This window comes from Ambystoma mexicanum, chromosome 6p (assembly GCF_040938575.1).
Source record: "Ambystoma mexicanum isolate Mex_15411 chromosome 6p, UKY_AmexF1_1, whole genome shotgun sequence".
NCBI lineage: Eukaryota > Metazoa > Chordata > Amphibia > Caudata > Ambystomatidae > Ambystoma > Ambystoma mexicanum.
The window spans coordinates 1094021532-1094043446 of NC_090935.1; the positions used below are offsets into that span (position 1 = coordinate 1094021532).

The window sequence follows — 21915 nt, forward strand, 5'->3', positions numbered from 1 at the left end:
CCACCGTAATTGACGCAAGGACTGGGCCTTGGCTGTTTTGCGATATTGCAGGTTTTGGTGGTCTGTGATGACTGTAATGGTGTGTCTGGCCCCCAGAAGGTAGTGCCTCCAGGCTTTAAAGGCGGATTTGATAGCCAGGAGTTCCTTGTCCGTGATGGCATAATTAATCTCTGGAGGTGAGAACTTTTTCGACCAGAAGGCGACAGGATGTAGCTGGCCGGTTTCCAGGTCTCTCTGTGAAAGGAAAACCCCCATTGCGAGACTGGACGCATCCGTTTCAACGACATAAGGGAGGTCTGGACAAGGATGTCGCAGGATTGGAGCGGAGGTAAACCTTTGTTTAAGTTCCTGAAAGGCTTCTTCTGCTTCTTCGGTCCAAGCAAACTTTTTATTGTTTTTTTCGTAATAGTACTGTGACTGGGTGCACAACCTGAGAGAGTCTGGGATGAACCGACGGTAGAAGTTCGCAAAGCCCAGCATGCTTTGTACCCCTTTCAGAGACGTCGGTGAAGGCCATTTCAGAATGGCATCTACCTTGTGCACGTCCATTCTGATGCCTCCTGGAGTAAGGATAAAACCAAGAAATTCTACATCGGTGACATGAAAAAAGCATTTTTCAAGCTTTGCAAACAAGCGATGTTGACGGAGCTTGGTGAGGACTGAACGAACGTGCGTGACATGATCTTGTTCCGAGGCTGAGTATACTAAGATGTTGTCTATGAACACTAAGGCGCACACATTAATTAACTCCCTTAAGACGTAATTCATGAAATATTGGAATGCCGCAGGAGCGTTGCATAACCCAAAGGGCATGACTTGATATTCAAACAAGCCGTACTTAGTACAGAAGGCGGTTTTCCATTCATCTCCTTTTCTGACTCGGACCAGGTGGTATGCTCCTCGAAGGTCCAATTTGGTATAAATCTGGGCATCTTTAACTTGGTCTAGCATCTCAGGGATAAGTGGCAAGGGGTAGCGGTTCTTTACAGTGATCTGGTTCAATGCGTGGTAGGCAATACAGGTTCTCAAGTCTCCTTCCTTTTTCGGTACGAAGAACAAAGGACTGGCTGCGGGGGACTTCGAAGGACGGATACATCCGTTTGCAAGGTACTGGTCTAAATAGGATTTCAAAATGAAGGTTTTCTGGTTCTGTGAGAGCGTAGATCCTGCTGCAAGGGATTTGTGCACCAGGAACAAGGTTGATCTGACAGTCATAGGGCCTATGCGGCAGCAATGTATTGGCTAGGTCCTTTCGGAAAACATCCTGGAAATCATGGTATACACTTGGCAAGGTATTAGTTGCTCCCAGGGTTGATACTGTCGGGTTTCTCCTCTTGGTAATAGCAGGCAGGGGAACAGTCACCGGGGAAGGTTAATTTTCGTGCCCGCCTTTCTATCAAAGGGTTGTGAGCAACCAACCATGGCATCCCTAGTATTAGCCTGAACTGAGGTGCCTTGATGAGATTGAATGAAATAGACTCCCGATGTCCGTCCTGACACAGCATGGTTACCCTGGCTGTGCACTGGGTTACTGGTCCAGAAGCGATTTCTGTCCCATCCACGGTGGTTACCTTGTTCATAGTTGGCTTAGAACACAAAGGAAGCCCCATAACTCTGCTGCCAGTTCTTGATCAATATAATTTCCAACTGCTCCGCTATCGATGTATGCTTCAACGGCATACATTCTTGACGACTGTTGGTGGTTAATTAAGATCACTGGTATTGCAAAGTGCGAGGTCAGCAACTCTTTCTTCTCACTCGACAAACTGACCTCTACGTTTGTCGAGTTTGGTAGTTTCCCGATTCCTTAGCTTCATCCTTCTCTGTGGCCCCAACTGTTCTGCTTGGGGGTTTTACTGGACAGTCCTTCAGGAAATGTCCTGGTTTCCCACAATACAAACAAAGCTCCAGATCCAGCCTCGCCAGGAAATCTCCCTCTTCCAGTTGGCTGTAACTTGGCCATCCTGAACTTTTGGGACCTTAGGAATTTGTTGAGACAAGGCATGTCCAGGATGGGCCTCCACCCGCCGGACTTCTTGAGAACCACAAAGTTTCTGGAGTACACTGTGGAGCCCTGGAGGGTCGCAGGGATAAGTTCTATTGCCCCTTTTAGCACCATGGCCTGAACGTCCTTGTGGAGCTGGGCTCCGTGCTGTTCTTGGCTTATCAGAGAAGGAATGCGGAGGCACTTGTCTTGGAACTCCAGAAAGTGTTCCTGCACAATGACGTTGAGCACCCATTTGTCCGTGGAGCTGTTGCGCCACATGTTGACAAACAGATAGCCGGCCTCACACTGGGGTACTGAAGTGGGGGCTCAGTGATTGGGCATGATCAGGCTTCCTACGGCGTCTGCGTCCTGGTGGCTTGTGGACAATGATGCCGGGTACCTCCCCTATAGGCCTGGGAATGGCCTCTATACACCTCCTCGGTAGTGGATCGGTAGGAAGGGCTGAGCACCTTGAAAGTTCGGGAAACCTTTCTTTTCTGGGTGCGAAATGTCACGACTCCTTTGTTGCAGAATGCAGTCTCTGTGTCTGTCTTGATGGTGAGAAGAGATTCATCCACTGCCTTATCGAAAGGTTAACCTCGTCAAAAGCATGTCGACCATCTTAGCGTGGACGTCCACAGATGCCGAGTCAGAGTCCATACCTTCGTCCAGCCATGACACCAGCCTCAGGTGGCGATCTTTCCTCGTTTTAGTGGAGAAAGACTGGCAGACAGGGCATCCCTCCGCATTGTGGTCCAGGTGCAGGGAGTAGATCCACTTTTGGTGTCGGTCTTCGATGAAGAAAGTCTGGTAACGGATCTTCACTGCAGACAAGTCACAATGGTGACAGATTTGAAGAAAACATCAGAAGAAAACCTTTTAAAAATAGGCTAAATACTCAAAGTCGAGGAGCGATACTCGAGGACTCCCAACACGAAAACGTGCAGTAAAAACCTGAAGATGGCCACTAGCGCTTGAGCTAAGGGGGACAAGGGTCATTGGTTGGAGCAATATGACCCAAAGTGACAGCAAAAGGCCATACAAGCGACAATGCTCAAGAAGGTCGAGGAGCGACACTCGAGGACTCCCAACACGATAACGTGCAGTAAAAATCTGAAGATGGCCACTAGGGCTGAAGCTAAGGGGAACGAGGGTCATTGGTTGGGGCAGCATGACCCAAAGTGACAGCAAAAGGCGATACAAGCGACAATGCCATTTTTATCTTAAAGCTAAACTGCTTTATTTTACTGAGGATTCTCAGCCTGATGACAGGGAATATTTATAACAGGTGAATCCATGTAAATCCCCATGCTGGAGAAATGTCCTAGGAATCTGGATGAAAGGCAGATGAGAATGTTACATAGAGTTTCACAATGCCATCAGCAGGTATTCTGACCAAACAATGACTGGATTCTTCCCCCATCATCTTGGATAGGGCTGGAACAAGCTCCCTGGAGGACACTTGGTTAAGGAAAATGTCTTCCTTACAATTTGCTCACCCACATTCAACTAATGTACTTCTTGCCAACTCAGATCAAAAAGGTGCAGCCCCACCTGAGTCTCATTCACTCAAACACTGTGTATCTTAAAAGGAACAAGTTACTTACCTGTAACTGTTGTTCTCCAGCATGGGTCTGGCATGGATTCACATGCTCATGAATATTCCCCGTCGTCAGGCTGGGAATCCTCGGTAAAGAAAAAACCAGTATCAGTTTCGTTTCTAATCTGTCTTTCGTAGTAATAACCAATCACTGGTCTCTGCGTCATACTGACCAAAGCCAATGACTGCCCTCTACCTAAGCACCGCCTCTGGCAGCCATCTTCAGATTTGGAAGCACGTGAAGTGGCAGTATGACCAAGTGAAGAGCCGCAGAGGGGTAGGCGGGAGGGTTCGCATGTGAATTCATGCCAGACCCATGCTGGAGAACAACAGTTACAGGTAAGTAACTTGTTCCTTCTCCAGCATGGGGTCTGGCATGGATTCACATGCTCATGAATAAAGAATACATAGCAGTACACACATGCACAACCACGGGAGGTGGCAAAGGCTCAACATTAAGCATCACATCAAACTCAACATTAAGCATCTTACCTCCTCACCAGGCTCACCTCAGGCGAACAGGTTGCGCAGCACTGCTTGGCCGACCCTGGACTCCTCCCTGGAATCCTGATCGACGCAGTAGAATTTCGTGAAGGTGTGCGTCGACCTCCACGTAGCAGCCCTACATATGGCCAGCAGGGGCACACCAGAAAGGAACGCCGTGGTAGCTGGGATCGCTCTGGTGGAATGGGCTCTCGGACGGCCAGGCAGCGGTCGGTTTGCCAACCGATGACAGTACATGATACAGCCGGAGAGCCATCTGGAAATGGAAGCCTTCGAGAGAGCCTTCCCCTGATCGACAGGTCCAAAGTTCACAAAGAGTTGTGACGTCTTCCGAAAACACTTTGTGCGGTCCACGTAGAACTTCAGCGCTCTAGCCACATCCAGCGAGTGCAAAGTCCTCTCAGCCGGCGACGAAGGCGACGGGAAGAACACAGGCAACACCAAGGGTTCGTTGAGATGGAAGTCCGACGGTACCTTGGGCATGAAGGAGGGGTGCGTCCTGAGCACTACCCTCGTGTCGTGAAAAGTCAAGTACGGGGCCTTGCAGGAAAGGGCCTGGATCTCTCCCACCCGTTGTGCGGAGGTGATGGCCACAAGAAACTCTGTTTTCCACGACAGAAACTTCAACGCGGCCGAGTGCAGAGGATCGAACGGAGGTCCCATGAGCTTGGTCAGCACCACGTTGAGCTCCCACGCCGGGGCCGGAGCCTTCACCGGCGGGAACGATCTGAACAGTCCCTTCATGAACTCTTTCACCAGACGATGAGACCACAAGGACGTCCGCCCCGTGGTTCTGGTGTATCGGGAGATCGCAGCAAGATGAATCTTGATGGACGAGTGTGCCAGACCAGCTTTGGCCAGCGTCAGCAGGTACGGCAGTACCTGGGGAGCAGTAATCCGTAGAGGGTTAATCTTCTGTGCGTGGCACCAGACAGAGAACCTCTTCCATTTGTGTCCGTAGCATTTAAGAGTCGAGGACGCCCTGGCCTTTGCAAGAACCTCTCTGCAGTCGTATGTCGTATCCCCCAAACTCTAGCGCTGCAGGAGCCAGGCCTGCAAGTTCAGCGATTTCGGGTCGTGGTGGAGGATGGCGCCTCCTTCCCTGGAGAGTAGATCCGCATCCACCGGCAGCTTGATTGGCGGGGACGCTGACAAGTCCAGAAGGTCCGGGAACCCTATCTGCCTCGGCCACGCAGGTGCGACGAGGATCATCCTGCACCGTGACCTCTTGAGCTGGTTGACGAGCCGGATTAGCAGTGGCAAAGGAGGGAACGCGTAGAGGAACAGGCCCTCCCAGGGGAACGAGAAAGCATCGCCCATGCTCCTCGCCTGGGGAAACCTGCTGGCGAACCTCCGGCACTTGGAGTTCGTCGCCGTCGCGAACAGGTCGATCTGGGGTGTGCCCCACCGTCGGAAGAGGCGATCCACTAGATCCTGCCGTAGTTCCCACTCGTGGCACGAGCGCAGCTCCCTGCTGAGTGAGTCGGCGATGGTGTTTTTTATCCCTGCCAGATGAAACGGCACCAGAAACATCCTTTGGGCGACGGCCCAATGCCACAGGTCCTGCGCCTCCTTGGACAGTGCTGGGGACCTGGTTCCGCCCCGTTTCCTGATGTAAAACATGGTGGTGGTGTTGTCGGTGAAGATCCTCACCACCTTGCCCTTGAGGGACGGAAGGAAGGACCTGAGGGCCCAGAACACTGCACGGAGCTCCAGGACGTTGATATGGAGGGACTTCTCCGTCGGGAGCCAAAGGCCTCTCGCGTGCAGATTTTCGGTGTGCGCTCCCCACCCTTCCAGGGAGGCATCCGTGGTCACTGTCTCCTGGTGGTCTGGGGTCTGGAAGTCCATGCCCGCCGTCAGATGCGCGCGGGTGCCCCACCACCGGACCGCTCGGCGGAAACTCTCGTCGAGTGTGATCCTTTCCTCAAAGCCGCCCGTCGTTTGGATCCAGAGCGCGTCCAGGAACTCCTGCAACGGGTGCATCAGGAGCCTGCACATGGGAATGAGGTAGATGCAAGAAGACATCATTCCGAGGAGGGACTTGATGGACCCCACCTTGGCCACGTCGGAAACCAACATCCGCTGTACCTTGCCCAGGATGGACCTGGTCCTTTCCTCCGACGGGGAGGCCAGAAGGGACACTGTGTCGAGCTTCGCTCCCAGAAACAGTGCGTTTTGCGCGGGTACCAGGTGGGACTTGGCGTAGTTCACGGAGAATCCCAGGTCCGTGAGAAGGTGGACGGTCCTTGCCGTGTGCTCCACGGCGAGCTCCCTCGTCTTGGCTCGGATGAGCCAGTCGTCCAGGTAGGGGTAGACGTGGATCCCCTTGCGGCGCAGCTGCGCCGCCACCGGTGCAAGGCGCTTGGTGAATACCCTGGGTGCCGACCGTAGTCCGAAGGGGAGGGCTTTGAACTGGTAGTGACGCCCTTGGACCACAAACCTGAGGAATTTTCGGTGCCCCTTTAGGATGGGAATATGGAAGTAGGCATTCTCCAAATCCAACAACGACAGGAAGTCTCCCTCCTCCATCTGACCCAGGACGTGCTGGAGGGTGACCATCCGGAACTTCTGCGCCTTGATGAACTTGTTCAGACGTCGCAGGTCTAGGATGGGGCGCCATCCTCCCGTCTTCTTCTTCACGAGGAAGTATCTCGAGTAAACTCTGGAGCCCCGAAGCCTCTTTGGGACGAGTTCGATGGCGCCCTTCCTGAGCATCGCCCTCCTGGCCACGGGCGGGACGCGCAGGCACCTTCTTTGAAACTCGAGCGCGTGGCCCCGGGCTAAGGCGTCCAGCACCCAACAGTCGGTGGAGATGGACTCCCACACGCTGACGAAGCTCGCCAGCCGGCCTCCCACCGGGGTGCATCGGTGGGGGCCCGACCCCATGGCCGGTTCAATCCTGTTTCGACGAGGCTTTGCCGCCTTGACCTCCTTGGCGACGACGGCGGGGTCTGCCAGACTTGCCTCGTCCTCTGTAGGCCTCCTGAGACGACGAGCGGGCCGCTTGACGGTAGGTGGAGAAACCGCCGCCGGAACCTTTGGAGGCGCCCTTGCCTCCGCTGCTCCGAAAGGGCGTCCGTCGTTGCTGCAGAACCCCAAGGGCCCGGGCCGTCTCAGCGTCCGCTTTAATGGCCTTAAGGGAATCGTCCACTGTTTTCCCAAACAGGTTGTTCCCATCGAACGGCATGTCCAGGACTCTGGTCTGTACGTCTTGACGGAAGTCCGTAGCCTTGAGCCATCCACGCGACTAAGGCACACGCCGTTGCCCAACTGACGAAACCCAGTGTCGGCGATGTCCGTCGCAATAGTGATGGCGTGGTCCGACGCCACCTCACCTTCCTGTAGGATCTCCAGGGCATCCGCCCTCTTGTCGTCCGGTAGGAAGTCCAGCAGGGGAGCCAGTTTGTACCATAGCTCCCTGTCGTAGCGGGCCACGATAGCCAAGGCGTTGGCCGCTTTAATCGTCATCGCTGCAGACGAGATGACCCTGCGTCCCATAGCGTCCAATTTCTTTCCCTCGCCGTCCGGTGGGGAAGTCGATGTGGAGGCCGCACCCCCCCCCCCGCTTTCTTCCTGGCCGCCGCGGAGACGACGGAGTCCGGGGTAGGCTGCGCCCGGAGGCACAAGGGGGCCGCGTCCGGGACCCGGTACTTCTTCTCGTACCGGTCTCTTCTAGCTGGCGTCGTGGAAGGGTTCTTGAGGAGGGCGAGGCCCTCATCCCAAATGTCGTCCAGTAGAGGCACCGCGAGGACCGTCTTCCTCTTGGCCTCGCGCCGTTGATAAAGGAATCCTTCCTTTTTCTTCTCCTCAGGGCAGAGTTGGAAAAGCTCGGATGCCCTGGCGATCATGGAGTGGAACGATCCAATCTCGTCGGGCGGAGAAGCCCTGGTGGGAGGTGACGACGGTAGATCCTCGTCGTATACCTCGTCGTCCGTGCCCGTCGCTGCCGTGTCAGTCCCCGTATCATCCCCTCGGGTGGACGGGGAGGAGGGCTGGACGGGGCGCGACGGCTGAAAAGGAGGTGGAGGGTGAATCCTCCTTTTCTTGGGCGGGGGAACACTAGAAGGTCCCGGTTCAGGATCCCCCGACGGGAGAGGTTCCTCCGTCGGCAACGGTAGTCTCGTCCTTATCTCTGAGCATAAGGACTGTATAGCCAACAAAATGGCCGCCGAGTTGTCTTGCGGCGCTGGCAGAGGGGAATCCGACGGGCGATCAGTGGCCCCGTCGGCACCCTCGACGATGTCGTCGTCACCTGCGTCGGGATCCATCCCGACGGGCCGGTCTTCTTCCACGCCAAGGTCCTGGCTTAAGACCTCGATCAGCTCTTCCTCCGAGGTTGAAGCCGAATCTACGACGACGCCCTGCCCCCCCTTTTTCTTCCCCGCCGGGGATTTCACGGGGGTCCTATCGATGGGTACAAAAGAGGACTCCCTCCGAGGTGGCAGGGAGACTCTGAGCCCCGAGGTCGCCACCACTGGTGTAGCCTCCACAGGCTGAGCCAGGGCCGCCGTGACAGCTTCGATAGAGGGCTTGGCCGGATGGATTAAGGCCTTCACCACCTTAGGTGCGCTCACCGCCTTATCCTTGAGGGGGGGGGGACACTGCCTCGCTCCCCCTCCGATGGGGCCTTCGAGCTCGACCGGGGCCTCTCCAGGAGCTTCGCCGGGTGCTCGCCCTTCCTCTTACCCGACCCAGAGCGTTGGCTCGTGGCTGAAGGTGCCGGCGAGGGTGCGCCATGCCTGCGCCGTAGAGCCCGACCGTTCGGCGCTCCCGGTGCCAGCGGACTCGCGGTGCTTGGCCTTGTGTTGGACCCCCGTCGCCGGGGCGTCCTCAAAGGTTTTAGAAGACCGCTCGGATTTCTTCCTCTTCTTCTCGCCTGACGGGCTCTTCCCTTCCAGCCAGTTGGCGAGACGTTGATGGCGGTCCTTCATGGTCCGCTCCGACATATTGCCGCAAAACGCACAGTCCTTCTCCACGTGCGTCTTGTCCTCATGTAAGCAGTAGAGACAAAAGGAGTGTTCGTCCTCCTTAAAGACGTTCTGCAGCTGGCATCCAGGGCAGACCCTGAACAGCTTTCCGGGCGTCGAGCTTCCCTTCTCCTGGGCCATGTCCGGGCCTGAGAAGCTTCTGGAGTCCTCCAAAAGCGTAGCTCGACGAATTCTTCACCCTTGAGGGGCGCAGATGAATCCGACACGGGTCCCCGTTCGGATGGAGAGTCGGTGGAGCTTGAGGCTCTTTTGACCGAAAAAACCAAAGTTTTTGAGAAAAAACGTGAAAAAATAGCACTAACGCTCGAGAGCAATAGCACGAGGATCCCAACACATGAACGTGCGGTAAAAATCTGAAGATGGCTGCCAGAGGCGGTGCTTGGGTAGAGGGCAGTCATTGGCTGTGGTCAGTATGACGCAGAGACCAGTGATTGGTTATTACTACGAAAGACAGATCAGAAACGAAACTGATACTGGTTTTTTCTTTACCGAGGATTCCCAGCCTGACGACGGGGAATATTCATGAGCATGTGAATCCATGCCAGACCCCGTGCTGGAGAACATACAATATCTCTTGGATGATACACAGCCTCCTATCGTGTGAATTCCATAGGCTCTCATCTCACACTTGCCCTGCGAAAGACCCATTGCCCCAAGGATTCTGACCACCCAAGGTCAAAGGGTGCTTGGCAGTGCTGGTAGTTGGTTATGTGTTGACTAAGGCAGGAAATTACTACATACAATAAAGGGGTTAGTAACAGCTATAGCTTTGCTAGTTCGCCTTTATGGTCTTCCTTCTCAGGTCATCTGAGACAGGAGTTGAGAGGTTTTGACAGCCATTATGCAAAGAACTAGCTAGATGGGATCTAGGGATGGTTGTTGCAAACAACCAAACAGTACAGGTAAATGAAGTATTACAGGTAATTCAAGAACAAGAAAAGTATCTAAGATGTTACCTCCAGGCTGGAAGAAGTTGTGTGAATTTGATTTGGCTGGCTGAGTTTAGTTACGGACGAACCCTACTAGGCTCGGCCACGGGACAGGTTCTTACAGAGGGGGTACTGTCAGGTCCTACAGATCCACACTTCTCTTAACCAAGTTCTTTTGGTGCTCTGCAATGGTGCACACCGTGGGGGGTGGGGGGGTTCACCATTGTTTGGCACTTCCTCTGGAAATTATTTTAGGTATATTGGTATGGGCTGAGGGGAGTGGTGGAGTAAATGAGGAGTTGTTTAGTTAATTTCTAATTTTCCAAGCACAACTGTGATTTTTCAGGATTGTTAACAAACAAGATGGAGGGAAGGTAGAAATAAACTAATGTGTTTATGCTTAGGCAGCGTAGAACTCTGCAAGAATTATATAACTGCCTTTTATCCACAATGGTCTAGAGGACAGGTCCCTAAACCTTAGGCTCTGTGTCAAAAACGACATGGGACATGATCTGGTGACCAGCAGTGGGGGAGCAGCGTTTTGGAACTGATATTCCAAGAGAGAATTGTTACCTCATCTAGTGAGCAGCACAGGCTGCTTCTTGTTGTCCTATCCGTGATGAGCTTGCACTTCAAATTAAAGCACACTGCTGAATTCTAAGGCTCAAAGCCTGCAGACTTTGAAATTAGCATAGCTCTTGTGATAAATGAGAGTTTGCCAGTATAGCCTCTTTAATCACGCTACACACTGCTCACATGCTTTATCCCTCAACTCTATGGATAAACATCCTGACCACTGCGGAGACGCTACTCCATTCACTGCGATGTTTAGCTTCTTGTTGCTTATTTCAGTACTCCATGACAAATCATCATGTAGACACTGCTCTTCTCAGAAACAATTGCCTGACAGACTCAAAAAACCAGGTAAAACACTACAATCAAGCAACACAGGCAATATCCTTCACTTTACTACTGGGCAGCAGAGCGGTTTTTGTGGTGGGGGGGCTCTTCAAGCAGTGAGCATCCATAGCCTTTCTTAGCAGAGAGGATTAGAAGTGCACCATAATAAGAAGAGCTGGCCAGGTGCTCATTTATTGTAGTTAAGGTTGCATATGCCTATAATGTAGGTTAATATAGGGAACGTTTAGAGAGACAGTTATTAGTTAGAATAGAATTTCTATAAGAACTTGTCTTTTTGCTTAACTACCTCAGAGGAGGAGGCCCAGTTGAGGCAATATAAAATTCAACACTTGCTCAGACTCAAATGGAATAAAGACAATCAAAAACTCAGCAGCAACATGAAGTACATTACAGACTTTTTACTGACAATGCAGAGGCTACACCCTGTTATCCAATCCGACACACCTGTGTGTGGTACAGAACAATGCTCATTTTCATTAATCACCAAACATCAAATGGAGATGCCTGCTGATCACCCCCGAAGCAGGCAATATTTGCAAATGGTGGAAATGTTGGCTGCTTCCGGGGGGCGAATGGCAGGCATCACGTGTGCATTTTATGCTAATCCCTCACTTCTGGCATTTGTGTAACCTTATTACATATTGATGTCAATACAGCTTTAGTATTCCTCCACCAAGTAGTGAATTAAAGAAGTAGAGGGGATGCTGAAGTAATGCCAAGATGAGTTATGGCAATGTCTGTAAATCTAAGCCCTACCTCTTTTTTGTCTCATTGATTACGACCCATGACCCTCCCAGATGAATAGATCATCAATCTTTTTTCCGAATTATATCTTAGAGCTCGGAAAAAGCATGTAGAAAAGGCAGACAGCTCTGAAGGAAAGTCGCAATTGGAGAACTGGGGATTACATACACAACCATTACTTCACTGGTGATTTCACCGACTATTCTGTATTTGCACATGGGTAGCACACCTCCGTCAATCAGAGGGCTTGGAATGGTGAGCACAAAGCCTTTGCTTTCCCTCACCTTCTGCGTATCCCACACAGATAAGCCCACCCCGATGTACTTTTAGCACATTCCCATCATTGCCAGCCTTCACACCTCTCTCCCTTGCCGTTGTCTGCCTGCAATGGACATGGTGAACAGGCTCTGCGCAGTTCCCTTCACCATTTCCATTCTGTGTGTGTCGTTTTTCATGTAAAGGAAATAACAGCACCAGGACATTATGCTGCAGTGCTAATTGCCAGCGAAGACGCATGTGGGATTTTCCAGCTGATAAGGACTTAGGCCCTCATTTAAGGCCCTCAACTTCACTCTGGATCTGTAACTTGGTTAGCGGGCGGACACTGCTTGGGAAAAGCCTATGTGGTTGGGTACGGTAAAAACCTACTTCTTACATTAGGACTGGTAAGTAATTTTATCAGCTCTTTTGTACAGCGTCCTATACCCCCTTGGGGCCAACATTGTGCTAAGTCAAATGTTTTAAATAAAAGAAATATTTAGTTATGGAGCCATTATTTACAGGGTTGTGTTGGTTGAATTGTGGGTGCATTCATTACAGAAGAGATGGCACCATGATGATGTACTCCTGCAAATGGTGGCACCGCATTGACATCGAATATGTGTTTTGCTAATAGTCTTTATTTATAAAGCGGAATGTATGTGCGTGTATGTTTGTCTGGCTATACAAATCCACACTGTTGAACCCATGTCTACCAAATTTTGCATGGATTCCTCTTTTGTCTGAGGCAAGATTGTACTCTATGTTTGGATGCAAAAAATGCACTCAGTAGACACCCTCATTTACTGATGCTCACCCCGATTCACTACAGCAGGTACTAGAAGGAGGTAAAATTTTGAAAAGTATCTGAAGCAAAATGTTCGATGTGTTGGTTATTCCTTTGAAATGTATACAGTTTGAAAGTGTTTATTAAAATATTTTTTGGAAACTTTTTTTTTTATCACGCCACTCCAAATGTGGGAAATGGCAAGGTTAAGTTAATTCACGAGAAGAGAGCACAATAAATCAATTTTTTTGGGACATTTTCTCAAATGTGCTGAAGCCATTGAGTGACAAACATGCAGCACAAAAAACTAACATCACTTGGAAAAGCTCCATCTGATGCAAAGCGAAAATCAATATCAAGGGCTTCTGAAACACAACAAACAGCAACATGGCTTGCCGACCAGAGCAACTTTCTCCAGGGCAAATGAGATGCCAGAGCAAACTGAAGCAAGACTTGCTGACAAGAGGACAAGAGCAACATCCTCCAGGGCACATGAGACACCATTCGATCAGGACACAGTCCACGCCGGGTACCCCAGCTAGTTGATAATAACAGTGCGGCATGGGCATGAGACTTATTGTACAAGAAAGAAAATAGTATGCTTCTTCAAATCATTTGAATACTTCAACTTAACGCCACCATGTAAGTTCGTAAAGTGACGTTTACCATTTGAAAATAATCACATTACTGTGGGAAACCAAAAAATGCTAAATGAAGTAAACATTCTGTGCTGTCCACTGGCAGAGCTGCAGACTGCTCTAGTTGGCTGGGTTTAAAAGACTCATGACAATTTTAATTTTTTAGATGTGAATACTACATTTACAACTATCGAGACAGGCCATTTTACTGTGTTTCGTGTTAAAGTACTCAGTTCTGCTTCATGTCAACGCTTTGACAATTAAGCGAAAGCCAATTCGCGGTGAATAAGACACACCAGCGGATACACACATATATGAAATATGAAATGCAAATTAGCAAGCCAGAAACTTCACACCTCCAGGATTTCTCTCGTCAGACAGGAGCCTTTTGGCCGCAATTTAAAAAGGTTGTGAACCCCAAACAGCTCTCCTTGATGGTCCTTTGATCCTTGGACTGCTTCGAAATACCGCTTGGCATTCTCGCTTCCAACCACAGCACAGTGCAATTGCTAAAAGAGAAAAGTGAAAAGAAGGTTTCAGGAGTGCTTACTCTCACAACATGTCAGAATGTCCTGGCATCCGCAATATATACACAGCTTTAGCTGCAGCAGGCAGACATTCCTATGGGAGGATATTTTGTTTTAATTTCCCCCGCAGATGTTGCCATTGTGGTGCAATATTATTCTGCCGCGCGCTGGAAAGCAAAGACTATGCTGCACAAAACCAATAAGCACTGCAAAGAATACGTCACTATTTTTTGTCGTGTTAAAAGCTGCTGACACTCTGGGCGAGTATGGGAATCTCATCAGTACACAACTTTGTTTGGCTGACATCATCTGCACATGTTAAGCGGATTAAAGGCCCTAATTGTATCATCACTTCCAACCTAGGGAAAAGGAGTGGAGGAAGTTGTCAGGTCGGGAAAGCCATCAATCTCTGCACTGCCTTCTGTGGAACATTTCACAGCCAAAGACTTTCGAGTCAGCAGGGATCCCCAGGGTCCCGCGGTGGTGACTCGTCTGTGCACAGCCGGCCTCGCAACTCCTGAATGGATTTATTTTTGTACAGTTCTCCTAAACGTCCACCACCACCCCTGTGCCCTCAGTGCATTTTGGGCACATGATACCACATTTTTATATAGCAGTTAACGCCAGAATAATAGCAGTGTTATAAGGAGTGGCAGTTCCCAAATTAAAGGCAACAACCCATGTATCGCCGCCAGAATGTTTGCTGAGGGTGGGAAAGAGATAAAGACAGAGAGGAACTGTCAGTTATTAGTGGTGAGTGAGTGACAGGTTTGAATGTTTGGTAACCTGGTTGAAAACTGTGGTTAGAAGCGTGCCTGTGGATGAGTGGCCAATTGTTAAGGGCTGCTTTATTTCAATTGACCGAAATTGCGGTCAATTGCACAATATACAAATGACATCGACGCATTCGCAGGATTAGACAAGACAACAGTAACTATTAAATTGCAGGTTGGCACAGTCTTCATTATTGAGATCTTACATGAAGAATGTTGTGCTATCCATTGAGGCAAGGAGTGGTGTGGAGGGAAGGGCGACTAAAGGATCCAGAGGCGATAAGAGGAAACAGTGAAGGGCCGGCAGCAGTTGAATAGTGAGTGTGATATGGAGCGGGATAAGTGCGGGCCAGGAGGGTTGTTCAAGAACATGTTCAAAGGCTCAACTGATTCTGTAAACTGCTGTCACTTATAGCACTCACTGCATTGCCCAAATGAGGGGTCAAGTTTGTGGAATGTTCATTTGCAATGCTCCAGCAAAAGCATGTTCAGATGGTTGTGTGGGAGTTTGCGGTGCACCTGCAATCCTTGCAACGCATTTCTGGTGTTGTATGACGGGATGAAATGTAAGCAAATATTCTTCCACAGCAACCCTGTTGGGTGCAGTTAGGAAACTGCTGAAAAAATGTCTCACCATCAGGTACAGAACACGTCCAATCCATTGGACATTCCTCAGCTATAGGATAGAATTGACATTGGAGTCACTATTTGCTTGCACAAAGCCTAAAGTTAGCTGTGAAAGCCAAAGCAACTCTGCCACCCTCAGCTATGAGGGTACTACCATCAAAGGTTTCCATGTAGCAAATACAAAGTGGCTTGTTGGTGAACAACATACACTTGCTGCAACTCCTCCTCTTGCCTGCTGCGGAGATGAAGGCTACCAAGTGCAATATTATAACAACGCAATTAGTGCTTTGTGCACTGGTCCATGTTGAATTGGACTTCACAATACTCCAATTATCCAACGCTTTGCCAACAGCAAGAACTTGTTCAGGATACAAATGACTTACAGTCTTGTAAGAAAATAACTTCGAACGGGAAATATTTTTTTATTCTTTTGTGTTTTACTTTTCAAGAAAACCTTTCCCAATGTTAATCTTAACATGAACTAAAATAGGTTGTAGGTCATACCATCGACAACAAAAGGATCGACGGGTCAAAGGATCGACACAAAAGGATCGATGGGTCAAAGGATCGAATTTCTTTTTTTTCTTCACATTTTTATTTTTTTGGGGACCCCCCCCAACCCCCGTTTTTGTGGTAAAAACCACTTTTTTCCACAAACGAAAACCCCCAAAAAAATATATAATAAAAAAAATAATTTGATCCTTTTGTGTCGATCCTTTGACTGGACACCACTAAAATATATACAGTTTTATATAAATCAGGCTATATATATCACACTATAAAATTCATTCATTTACTTATTTTATTTTGTTTCTACAAACATCCCGTAAGAAATTCAAAGCAGCAAAACACATAGAAATCTGATTCCCACTCATGATGTGTTTCCAAAATTCATTTGGATCCTTATTTTGAAATACACCAACAGACCTAGAAAAGTGCATGGTGCTTTTTTGTTTTAGATGGGGGCAGACCAGCAAAAGATGTCCCAGGGTTTCTCGTACCATCTCCCCATTGCAAAACCTACAGAAAATGACTGCATCTGTAGATTGTATGCAAATGCTGCTAATTTCATGAGTAGGGAATAGGTCGAGTCCTGACCTCAGAAAATTGAATCTCCATTTTCTGTTTGGCGACTTCCTCAGTTTTGTTGGCACAAACCTTAAACTTTTTTCAATTGTGTTCGAATCTGAACAATTTAAAACTCTTGATGCAAGCTCTGGTTTCAATTCAACCAATCTGTTGGAGCTACTTTTTGACTAGCATAGGGAACTTTGTCAATTTATTTTCACCGTCATCAATATTCTCCAATAAATTCTGCATCTCTTCAACTCAATTTTTTTAAAACTGGGCATGTCGGATTAATCGTTATACCATGAAATTGTGTAAACAGAGAGTGCACAGTGGGCATGAGTACCTTGTAGCGATTTCCATTGCCTGTATGCTTCCAAAGATTTTAATCAAAATTCATATCCTAATGGACGAAATTGTACCCCTTTCAGCAGGTATAGCACATATCTCCATATCTTACCTTCCAGTTTATCGAACTACACACTTGCTGGATTAGATTCAGCCCATTAAATCAGGCTGGGCTTATTTTACATTTGTAGTTTTTGACAAGCTGGGCAGAATTGAGAATTTCACATATTTAATATCTATTATTTTCATGTCTGTTGCATATAGCAGGCTCTTCATCTGTAGCTCTTTAAACATGCCCGCACGTGAAATATATTGATCGCAATTATTCCATGATATTTCCAGGTCCTTACCTGCTTTAGATGGGTGTTGTTTAAATACCAGGTACATTTCCTCCGACTGGCTCTTTTAGGACTGATGATTAAGATTTTTGTTTTAGATTAATTTATTTCTAGCACTGAGCCACTCATATACTCAATGGAATTTAAAACTTTCTGGAGGCCTATGGGTGTTTGATCTATCAGTATGCTATCATCCATGTATGCCAAATAGTTGATATGCAGATTTTTCAGTTTTAGTGGAAAGTTGCCCCTGAGTCGCTAGACCCGGTCCTAAATTGGTAATGTATAGGTTAAATAAGGTGGGGGCGAGAATGCACCACAGCCGAAGGCATGTATAGGTGGGAAAGGCCAACTGCAGATACATCAGAATATTAAGCAAAGATGTTGGGCAGCCCATTTGATACAATTTACACCATAATTTGTCTCTGTTCACTCTGTCAAAGGCCTGTGTCAAATCTAAAATGCCGTATAGATGGGCTGTTGGAGATCCCTTGATTGTTAGAGAGAAATAATGTGGGTGTTTAAAGATGCATCCCAACCCTGCCAAAATCCTGATTGATTTTCATCCCATATTTTACAATTCTCAGACCACTGCATAAGGTTCTTTAAAACTATTGCTGAAAAAAAAATCTTACTTGCCGAATAAAGTAATATAATGGATCTGTAATTAGATGGAAGACCCATTTCCCCCTTCTTAAAAACAGGGACCAGGATCGGCGTGTTCATTGTCTCTGGTGTCTTTTTTGTCAGCATTATGTGGTTAAATAGGTTTGTATTTTATTGTGACAGAGCTTGTGAAACTGCTCCGCTGTAACAGGGCTTGCAGCGAAGGCTAATTCTGAACTTACCTCTGACCCATAGCGTGACGCCAGGTGGCCAAGCCCACACCTGAAACACAGATATTTAATCATAGCCTGGTTACCCTTGTGATGTTAAGCCCGATTGGTGTAAAGGCCGGGTGATAGCTGTCTGGCATGCAGGCTTTGCTGACCTAGTCGCTGTGTGTTAACGGCAAGGTAGGGGGGCGAGTCGGATTCTGGCAGCTCCCCAAGCCATTCCTACCCCTGCCGTTCCCAACTGACTTTTTGAGTGACTATTGGTTGATGTGGTGTTGTGTTGCCATCTTTTGTCTTTGCTCGGTCTTCGCTTATGCAACTGCGACCCAAGGCTCTCTGCAACATGATTCAGTGATGCACCCGATAGACCAAGACACCTTGATGAAAGTTGAAGTTTTTAATTGATTAGCTTCAACCAACTCATTTAACCCACAATTTTATTAATTGATAAGGAACAAGTTACTTACCTGTAACTGTTGTTCTCCAGCATGGGTCTGGCATGAATTCACATGCTCATGAATATTCCCCGTCGTCAGGCTGTGAATCCTCGGCAAAGAAAAAAATCAGTTTCAGTTTCGTTTCTGAAATGTCTTTCTACTAGTAACCAACCACTGGTCTCTGGGTCATATTGCCCCCAGCCAATGACTGCCCTCTACCTAAGCCCCTCCTCTGGCAGCCATCTTCAGATTTGATAGCACGTAAAGTGGCAGTAGGACCAAGAGAAGAGCCGCAGAGGGATAGGAGGGAGGGTTCGCATGTGAATCCATGCCAGACCCATGCTGGAGAACAACAGTTACAGGTAAGTAACTTGTTCCTTCTCCAGCATGGGGTCTGGCATGGATTCACATGCTCATGAATACAAGAATACATAGCAGTACACATGCACAACCACGGGAGGTTGCAAGGCTCAACATTAAGCATTTCAAAACTCAACATTAAGCATCTCTTACCTCCTCACCAGGCTCACCTTCAAGCGAACAGGTTGCGCAGCACTGCCTGGCAGAATCTGGACGCCTCCCTGGAATCCCGGTCGACGCAGTAGAATGTCGTGAAGGTGTGCGTCGACCTCCATGTAGCAGCCCTGCAGATGTCCAGCAGGGGCACACCAGACAAGACAGCGTGGAAGCAGGGATCGGTCTGGTTGAATGGCCTCTCGGACGGCGGGCAACAGTCGGTTTGCCAACCGGTGACAGTGCATGATGCAGCCGGAGAGCCATCTGGAAATAGAAGCCTTCGAGAGGGCCTTCCCTTAGTTCACAGGTCCAAAGTTTACAAATAGCTTTGATGTCTTCCGAAGACTCTTCGTGCGGTCCACGTAGAACTTCAGCGCTCTAGCCACATCCAGCGAGTGCAAAGTCCTCAAAGCCGGCGACAAAGGCGCGGGAAGAAAACAGGTAACACCAAGGGCTCGTTGAGATGGAAGTCCAACGGCACCTTGGGCATGAAGGAGGGGTGCGTCCTCAGCACTACCCTCATCTCGTGGAATGTCAGGTATGGAGGTTTACAGGAGAGGGCCTGGATCCCTCCCACTCGTCGTGCGGAGTTGATGGCCACAAGAAACGCTGTCTTTCATGACAGGAACTTCAACGGTGCCGAATGCAGAGGCTTGAATGACAGCCTCATGAGCCTGGTCAGCACCACGTTGAGCTTCCACGCCGGAGCCTTCACCGGCTGGAATGATCGGAACAGTCCTTTCATGAACTCCTTCACCAGGCGATGAGACCACAGAGATGACCGCGCCGGAGTTCTGGTGTCACGGGAGATAGCTGCCAGATGGATCTTGATGCAGGCATGTGCCAGCCCCGCCTTGGCCAGTGATAGAAAGTACGGCAGTACTTGAGGGGCTGTGCACGGCACCAGACAGAGAACCTCTTCCATTTGTGTCCATAGCACTTGAGAGTCGAGGACACCCAGGCCTTTGCAAGCACCTCCTTGCAGTCCGCCGGGATATTGTACCCTCCAAACTCTAGTGCTGAAGGAGCCAGGCCTGCAGGTTCAGCGAGCCTGGGTCGTGATGGAGGATGGCGCCTCCTTCCCTGGCGAGAAGATCTGCGTCCGTCAGAAGTTTAACCTGGGGGATGCTGACATGTCCAGAAGGTCCGGGAACCAGATCTGCCTCGACCACGCAGTGCGACGAGGATCATCCTGCACAGGGACCGTCTGAGTTGATTAATGAGTCGCAGCAGCAACGGCAACGGGGGGAACGCATACAGAAACCTGCTGGCGAACCTCCGGCACCGGCACCTGGCGTTCGTCACCGTCGTGAATAGGTTGAACTGGGGATTTCCCCATCGTTGGAATAGGAGATCCACTTAATCCTGCCGAAGTTCCCACTCGTGGCACGAGCGCAGCAACCTGCTGAGTGAGTCGGCGATGGTGTTCTTTATACCTGCCAGATGGAAAGGCACGAGGAACATCCCTTGGGCAACGGCCCAGTGCCACAGATCCTGCGCTTCCTTGGATAGGGCTGGGGATCTGGTGCCCCCCTGCATCCTGATGTAGAACATCATGGTGGTGTTGTCGGTGAAGACCCTCACCACCTTGCCCTTAAGGGACGGAAGGAACGACCTGAGGGTCGAGAACACGGCTTAGAGCTCCAGGACGTTGATGTGTAGTGACCTCTCCTCCGGGAGCCAAAGGCCTCTTGAGTGGAGATCTCCGGTGTGCGCTCCCCCATCCTTCCAGGGAGGCGTCCGTCATCACCGTTTCCTGATGTGCCGGAGTCTGGAAGTCCATGCCCGCCTCTAGATGCGTGCGGGTGCTTGGCGGAAAGTCTCATTGAGTGAGATCCTGTCTTCGAAGCTGCCCGCCGCTTGCATCCAACGGGTGTCGAGGAACTCCTGCAGTGGACGCATCCGCAACCTGCATAGGCGCACAAGGTAGATGCACAAGGGCATCATGCTGAGTAGGGACTTGATGGACCTCACCCTGGCCACGTCCATGGTCAAAAGCCGTTGTACCTTGTACCCCATGTCACAGGCTGCCATCCCCTCAAAAATTGTGTCATGGGAGACGTTACGGTGACACAGCAATCTCTTCCTTCCCTAACAAGTTTGCCCAGGATTGCTTTCGTCCTTTCCTCCGACGGCGAAGCCAATCGTGCCACTGTGTCGAGTCTGGCTCCCAGGAACAGGGCGTCTTGCGACAGTACCAAGTGGGATTTCGCGAAGTTGATCGAGAATCCCAGATCCGTGAGCAGTTGGACGGTCTTCGCTGTGTGATCGACGGCGAGTTCCCTTGACTTTGCTCGGATGAGCCAATCGTCCAGGTAGGGGTAGATATGGATCCCCTGCAGGCACAGCCGCGCCGCTACTGGTGCCAGGCACTTGGTGAAGACCTTGGGTGCTGACTTCAGTCCGAAGGGAAGGGCCTTGAACTGATAGTGTCGCCCTTGGACCACAAATCGTAGGAACTTTCAATGTCCTTTGAGAATGGGGAAGTAGGCATCCTCCAAGACCATCCGGAATTTCTGGGACTTGATGTACTTGTTTAGACAACGAAGGTCCAGGATGGGTCGCTAACCGCCGGTCTTCTTTCGGATGAGGAAGTACCGCAAGTACACTCCGGAGCCCCGTAGCCTCTTCGGGACGAGTTCTATCGCGCCCTTTTTCGTCATTGCTCGTACCTTCAGAAGTAGCTGTGGGGCGTGGCTTTCCTTCCTGGCCACAGGTGGTAGGTGGGGACACTTAATTTGGAATTCAAGAGTGTGCCCGTGAGCCAGCGCGCCCAGCACCCAACGATCGGTGGAGATGGACTCCCACACGCTGACGAATTTCACCAGCCGGCCTCCAACCGGGGTGCTTCAATGGGGGCCTGATGCCGGGGCCGGTTCAATCCTGCTTCGCCGAGGCCTTGGCGCCTTGGCCTCCTTGGCGACTATGTCCACCAGCCTTGCTGCGGCCTCTGTAGGCCTCCTGTGACGATGAATGGGCCGCTTGGCGGTACGATGAGGAACTGCCACCAAATCCTTTGGAGGCACCTTGAGACTTGCCTCCGGAGGTCCGAAAGGGCGGCCGTCACTCATGGAGAGAACCCAAGG

At 50.0% G+C, this 21915-nt stretch overlaps 1 protein-coding gene across 3 annotated transcripts in view; it reads right to left on the reverse strand.

The window, feature by feature from the left end:
- Positions 1 to 21915, reverse strand: part of ERCC6L2 (ERCC excision repair 6 like 2) — a 1852128-nt gene that overhangs the window by 641233 nt on the left and 1188980 nt on the right. For 2 of the 3 annotated variants that reach the window (XM_069625699.1, XM_069625698.1), the window contains one exon: positions 13716 to 13868. In XM_069625699.1, coding sequence (XP_069481800.1) covers positions 13716 to 13868 — 153 coding nt within the window. Of the gene's footprint in view, positions 1 to 13709; positions 13869 to 21915 lie in introns of those variants that run through there. The other variant, XM_069625700.1, reaches the window with a different exon arrangement.